Source organism: Cryptomeria japonica, chromosome 1 (genome assembly GCF_030272615.1).
Source record: "Cryptomeria japonica chromosome 1, Sugi_1.0, whole genome shotgun sequence".
Taxonomy (NCBI): domain Eukaryota; kingdom Viridiplantae; phylum Streptophyta; class Pinopsida; order Cupressales; family Cupressaceae; genus Cryptomeria; species Cryptomeria japonica.
In genome coordinates, this window is record NC_081405.1 from 119,183,525 (window position 1) to 119,190,225 (window position 6,701).

General features: G+C 39.5%; 2 protein-coding genes across 2 annotated transcripts; both read right to left on the minus strand.

Annotated features, from left to right (window-relative positions):
* Nucleotides 1–448: 448 nt before the first annotated feature.
* On the minus strand, nt 449–2,710 carry LOC131856642 (uncharacterized). Its single transcript, XM_059208496.1, has one exon. The coding sequence runs from the start codon at nt 2,708–2,710 to the stop codon at nt 449–451; it is 2,262 nt and encodes a 753-aa protein (XP_059064479.1).
* Nucleotides 2,711–2,767: 57 nt separating this feature from the next.
* Nucleotides 2,768–6,113, minus strand: LOC131856648 (uncharacterized). Its single transcript, XM_059208503.1, has 3 exons — nt 4,517–6,113; nt 3,999–4,089; nt 2,768–3,806 (listed from the first exon to the last, which is right to left on the minus strand). Exons 1-3 carry the CDS (start codon nt 6,111–6,113, stop codon nt 2,768–2,770), a joined length of 2,727 nt encoding a protein of 908 aa, XP_059064486.1.
* Nucleotides 6,114–6,701: the final 588 nt, after the last annotated feature.

Consider the following 6,701-nt stretch of genomic DNA (forward strand, 5'->3'; position numbering starts at 1 on the left):
TTTGAATGATTTATTTTCCATAGGAAAATAGACATAAATAGCAATTTATTTGTTTGTTTGTTTTTTCCTTAGAAAAAGCATATATAAAATTTATTAGTTAAAACTCTATTTTTAAAGGAATTAAGCATTTATTAACAATGGAAACAGATATAATAAGTTTATTAGAAGTATCTTTTATTTTAATTTTGTATTCTTAAAATTAATTATTTTGTAAAAGTAATTTTTAAAATATCTTATTCTCATGGATAGACTAAAATAATTAAATTTATTAGTTAGATTTATATTACAAAATGAATTAGTAGTTATTTCACAATTTTTAGAATTTTTTATATTGATAATAAGGAGTTCAACAGAGGAGCCCAAAACAGCTCAGAACGAGTACATCAAAAAATGAGTCACCACCGGAAATTACACTTTAGTACATATATGGAGAAAAAGTAAATATAACTTAAAGAGGAGCATCCCAGAAATTGTCCACCCAGGCAGTCCAACCGAGAGGGCCTTCCATCCAGATTATACTTTTGTGAGCTTGCACCTGGGAGAGTAAAGCAATCTCATCCATCCTCATATTAGCACTCTTTCTGATTTCTTCCTTGAGTTTATTGCACGCACTTTCAAAAGCCCGTAAGTCTTCAAGGGTTCTTCGCCACATATAACCATTCTTTAGCTCATAGTAATAGAACGTAGCCTGTCCCGCCTTGAGAAACCTTTTCAACTTCTTCCTCTCCATAATCATAGAAACCTGAACCTGCATGAAAATTTTAAAGTGTGTGAGTTTCCTGGAAAACTCCGTAAGAGCCCTTGGCTTACCTTGGTATTTCTCCTCATTCCTACACATCCAAAGCTGCCACAAAATATTAGAAGAAAGCATGTTCCAGAACATATTAGCAACTTTAGGAATACCAGAAATATGACCAGTGATAATATCAAGAATACTAGCAGAAAACGGATAGAAAATTCCAAACATGCCCCATATTTCTTTGGCAAAGAGACAGTCAAATAGAATATGCCTCCCAGTTTCGGGGAGTCTACACAATGAGCACAAATCAGAGTCAGAGTTGCAAAATTTAACGGGGAGCTTATCAAGTAAAACCAGCCATTTAAAACAATTAATTTTTGGCTCAATAGGTGTCCTCCATAAGAGAGAGAATAGCTTGTTCCAAACTTTAACATCTAAAGAAGAGTACCAAACCTTGTTAACATGATTAATGATATCATGAGACTGATTGAGAACAGCATAAATATCCTTGGCTTTGATTTTTGACAAGACCACACCATTCGGCCACCTGCAATGGAGATATCTATGAGAGTCGACATGGCACATTGTAGGAATGTTTCTGACGGCCAATCGAATCATACTGTATGTCTTCTTTTGAGAATCAGGTATGTTAAACTTGTTTTTGATAGTCTCCCAGGATAGAAGGTGATCAGACTCAAAGAGATCAGCGAACAGCTGGATCCCTTTCATAGCCCAAGCCTTGGCAGAGCATCCTTGCGAAAGAGCAAGGGGCTTCCCATGAACAATAAGATTCCACCAAATAGACCTTTCACCATGCAGTTGGTCCTTATAATAACTGTCCTTATTAGATAAGTGTTTCTTAGCAATATCCCAAGCCTTCCAAATTGACTTAAACACAGCCGAACCTTGAATAGTGACAGGAAAGTCACCAAGAAGAAGATCACCTAACGGGAGATTTTTCCAAAATTTAGCCTTCCTGGGGAACCCTCTCTCAATATTATGTCTAACAAGAACCTTCCAAGGGTTATTACCTTCCAGGGAGTGAAATATCCATTTAGAGGAGAGAGCGATACCCTGAATTCTGAGATCCTTTAGGCCAAGTCCCCCGAGAATCTTATCAACATGACACCAGGACCATTTAACAGAATGATGCTTCTTAACACCTTTGCCATCAGACCAAAGGAAAGTTCTAATAGCACTTTGAATTTCTTGAATTTGGTAGTTGCTAAACAACCAAGCAGACGAGTAATATATACTGTATGATGATAATATTTTTTGGCAAACTTGGATCCTACCGGCTAGCGAAAGAGTTCTATTGTGCCATTTATTAAGCTTATTGAGGATCTTGTCCTTGTTCCAAAGCCACATATTTTTGAGGGAGGGGTCCACAGAAAAGGGTATCCCCAGATATTTCACAATTTTACTAGGGCCACCCCATAAAAAGCCAGAACTAGCAAACCACTCAGGAGGAAACTCATCCCAACCAAGACATATTGACTTGGCATGGGATATACGAGCTCCCGAAGCAGAACAAAAGAGATCCAATTTACCTTTAAGAGCATTGAAGTTATTCTCAGTAAGAATGAAGAAAAGAGCAGTGTCATCTGCAAACTGACAATTCAGGAGCTCTTCATTATTAGGAAGGCAGATACCTCTGACATTAGGGGAAACAGAAAAATCTCTGAGGATAAAAAATAAAGCTTCAGACGCAATGACAAATAACGCAGGGGCTAACGGACACCCCTGTCGGATAGACCTACTAAGGGGGAATGAGGGGGAGGGAATACCATTGACCTCAACAGTAGCACAGGCGTCCTTCAGGAGGGTTTGAACAACAAGGCAAAAAAAAGGGGGGAATCCAAAGGCTTCCAACATCATTAAGACGAATTTCCATTCAATTCTATCATATGCCTTCTCAAAGTCAAGAAGCAGCATAGCAGCGTTCTGTTGGGAAGCCTTAGCCCAATCCATGGCTTCCCAACTGGTGATCAGATTTTCAAGAATATACCTACCTTTAATGAAGCCGGTCTATGAGGGATTAATAAATTTAGGTAGAATATCGACTAATCTAAGAGCAAGGACTTTGGCAAGAACCTTATATGACACATTGAGCAATGTAATGGGCCTCCAGTTTTTGATGAGAGCCTTATTGCCCTCTTTAGGGAGCAGCTTGATAGTGCCTTTATTAATATCTGGTCCTAGGGAGCCTTTAGAAATAGCTTCATTATATAAATCCAGAAGGTCTTTACTAATCCAGTTTAAGTTAGCCTTATAGAATTCCACAGGGAAACCATCCGGACCCGGGGCCTTATCATTATTCAGGGCAAGAACCGCAGCCTCAATCTCACTTAAGGAAATAGGCTCAGCCAGCCTGGTGACATCATTAGGATCAAGCTTAGTGGGGATAAGCGACCTGCACTTGGATCTATAATTATCGGCCTCCATCGAATCATCAGAAGAAAACAGAGTTTTATAGTAGTCAGCAAACACACATGATATAGCATAAGGGTCGGAGATCTCCTGGTCATCTATGGATAGCATATCAATGTATTCTTTACAATGCTTGTGCTTAAGGAGATTAAAAAAAAACTTAGAACCTTTGTCACCCACCTGTAACCAGTGCGCCCTAGACCTAATCTTAGCTCCCCTAATCTTAATCTGTTGGTGATTTCTAAGCACATCTTTGGCTGCAAGAACCTGGGATAGCCGATTGGGATCAGAAGGATTGGCCTGCACATTATACTCAGCGATTTGCAAGTTAATGTTCAACTGTTTTTCAGCAAACCTGAAGTCCTTGGCCTTCTTTTGGCCAATCGTTTGAAGGAAGCTCGTCCAGGTAGAAATATTGTATAGCCACATATCTAACTTAGAACAATTCCGAAAATTAAGTTTATTAATACCATTGATAATCTGCAATGCAACCAGGACGTCATCGTCCATAAGAAGACTGGTATTAAGAATGAATTTGTGCTTCCTGGGGGAAGGATTGGTAGGAGTAGAAATGAAGTTAACACGAGCAAGAATAGGGTGGTGATCAGAAAGAGTAGTGGCAATAGTTTTAACGATGCTGCCAGAATCACAAGGAATGAAGGTAAAAAAGAATTTGTTCGCATAAAAACGATCAAGTCTAGAATAGATCCTGGAAGGACCCTGTTGAAAGTTGCACCAGGTGTGCCAAAGGCCTTGGTGGATGGCTTTATTACCAGTCAGCGGGTCGAAAAGGTTCTTGGTACTAATGAATCTATTCTAGTGATCCAACTCATTATTATTCCAATTAAACGAATTACCACCAATTTTATCCTCCTGCGATTCTATCATATTGAAGTCACCCCCAAAGAACCAGGGGATTTCTGGCAGGGAGCATAACCAGTCCCACAAATTACCTCTTTCTTTGGCATCATTAGGAGCATAAATAGAGCATATGCCAAAGGGGAGGTGGTCCTGTTCAAGGATACACCACACCGCCCTTTGACATGGGGAGCAGCCATGTTGGACGATGGACTTTTCCCACTTAGGGTCAGCCAATATGGCGACTCCCCCCCTGCCTCTATCATGATTTGTGTAAAATTTAACTGCATCCTTCCATATGAAATTAAGATTAGTATCTAATTTAAAACCAGTAGATTTAATTTCCTGTAACATAAAAAAATCAATGTTCTGCTGAGAAGATAAAACCCGCTTAATAACAAATTTCCTGTCAGGAGACTCGAGCCCCCTAATGTTCCAAGATAAGCAATTCATGAGGAACTTAGTTAAGCTGAGGTGACGCAAAATTACCGCCTTTAACAGAACCAGAGTCAACATCCATGTAGGGAGTAACAGCTTGGCTTTCAATGGGTGGACCCGTTGGAATGACTTCCAGCATGTATCCATCCTCAATCTCTTTAAAAAAAATTTGAGGAGTCTCCTTTTTCTTTCCAGAACATCGGGTAGCAGAAAGCGAGATGACAGTCTCTTTCCCCGAATTGATATTGTTACTTCCAAGATTACCCGCACTCACATGACGGTTAGTGGTAGAGACAGCCCCCAGGTGGGTATTAGTATTATGCATGTTCTTAGTAGTACTCACCTCTTTCCTTATCCCTGAACCATGATTTGCTTTCCGCTTTTTTTTATCGTGAACCAAAATAAAACCATCATCGGAATTAAGATCAATGCCAGAAAAGTCCACAAGGGATGGTTGGGTTTCCACGGTGGGGCCAGAGACATCACGGGGCGTATTGTCGGAAACCGGTGACAAGGTTGAACACACAGGGTTACTATTGTCAACGGCACTGGTCGGGGTGGATGCATTATTAACCTTAGTACCTGCATCAGTATTTTCTTTGGAAGGAGGGGTACACTGGACGCCAGAAGGGCTTCCATCATTAACAGGTGGGGTAGTATGGATGACTTTAGGGTTTCTAGGAAGATTCCTCTTAATAATAGGACAATCACGCCTAAGATGGCCTTCCTTGCGGCAAAGGAAGCATGCATTCAGACCACCCAAGACCTCAAGAGGACAGGTAAAAGACTCATTCGCAATATCAACCACAATAGACTCAGGGATTTCTTTGCCAGGTAACAGAGAGATGAGCAGTCTAGCGTCCATATTGGGGACAAGCCGCGCAGATTCGTCCATACGGATCGTTTTTCCAAGCGGCTCCATCAACTGAGGCAAAAAATGCCAAAGAAAGGGCGGAACGTTTTTAACTAATACCCATCTGGGGGCAGCTAAAGCCAGCACCTCGTCATGGAGCACATCCAGCGACCATGCAAGAGCCCTAAAGGTTGATGCACCCACAGACCAGAATTGTCTTTTCAAGACTTCCTTTTGAGCCTCCGAATTAACAAAAAATACAACATACAGACCCTTTTGAATCTGTCTACAGAACAAAATATGGTAACCTAGCTTATTATTCCAGAAATTGTGAAACCAATCATCCATAAATTTCCTTGGCGGGCACTTATCAATTTCAGTGGCCGAAAAGAAAATTGCGAGATTACACAGCCTATTCTTTTCCTTTAATATTTCATCCAGCATATCAGAGTTAGGAATAATAGAAAGAGATACAGAGGGAGCCGAGGGGCTCTTACTAGCTTCTGATGGCGCTTCATTCGAGCTAGGGGAGATAACATCAAACCTGGCTTTACCATTGAAACCAGCCGTGGAAGCCACAGCCTCAGAAAACGATTTAGGTCGAGAAATGGTGGGTGCAATACCGGCTTCACCGTCATTGCAACCATCAAGTAAATTCTGCACGCGCGATCCATTATGATCGCCTGTGTCTTCATAACGCGCCGTAGAGGAGGGAGCTGGGGAAGCGGGCCGAGGTGCCAGGTGTTGCCCGGAGCCGTCGGGATCACCCGCGGCCGCAGGTGGTGACGCCACCATCAGGCAACTTGCCTGATAGACGTCAAGATTTTTTCAAACTTGCTCTGCAGTTTTTCGCACAATTCGCTCCGTTTTTCGCACAGTTTCTTCCTCATACCTCTTTTCCCTCAATTTTTAGAATTGATTTAATCTCTAAAAGATAAATAATATTAACAAAGTAATTTAATAAATCAATAAGTAACTAGAGTGAGTTAAAAAAAATTAAATAACTAAAGAAAAGAAATAAGGTATTTTTAAAATAATTGATGATCTAGTTAAGTTTATATTGAAAAAGAAATTTAAGATTAATAGATTCTATATAAAAATTTAAGAAATATTAATTATCAAGGGCAATTGAAAATTAATCAAATCTAATAATAGTTAAATTTATATTAAAAGGTGATTTCAAGAGTTTGGCATAGTTGAATCTATTAGTCTTAAAAGCACTTAATTTATTTAAGTTACACTTATTTGTAGCCTTATTTCTCAAAATAAATATAATTGAATTTATTACTATTAACTAGATTTGTATTGCAAAAGTAAATTGAATGATTAAGTTATATAATTAGTATCATTTAATTCATTTATAATTAGTTAAATATATATTGT

Bases quoted from the DNA above. Each gene is read 5' to 3' on its own strand.
- LOC131856642 (XM_059208496.1), bottom strand. From the start codon at position 2,710: ATGGATTGGGCTAAGGCTTCCCAACAGAACGCTGCTATGCTGCTTCTT.
- LOC131856648 (XM_059208503.1), bottom strand. From the start codon at position 6,113: ATGGTGGCGTCACCACCTGCGGCCGCGGGTGATCCCGACGGCTCCGGG. The intron at 4,090-4,516 runs GTAATTTTGCGT...GCTCCCTGCCAG, and splicing joins CTCTGGTTCTGTTAAAGGCG to AAATCCCCTGGTTCTTTGGG. The intron at 3,807-3,998 runs GTTGGATCACTA...TGATTCTGGCAG, and splicing joins TTTAATTGGAATAATAATGA to CATCGTTAAAACTATTGCCA.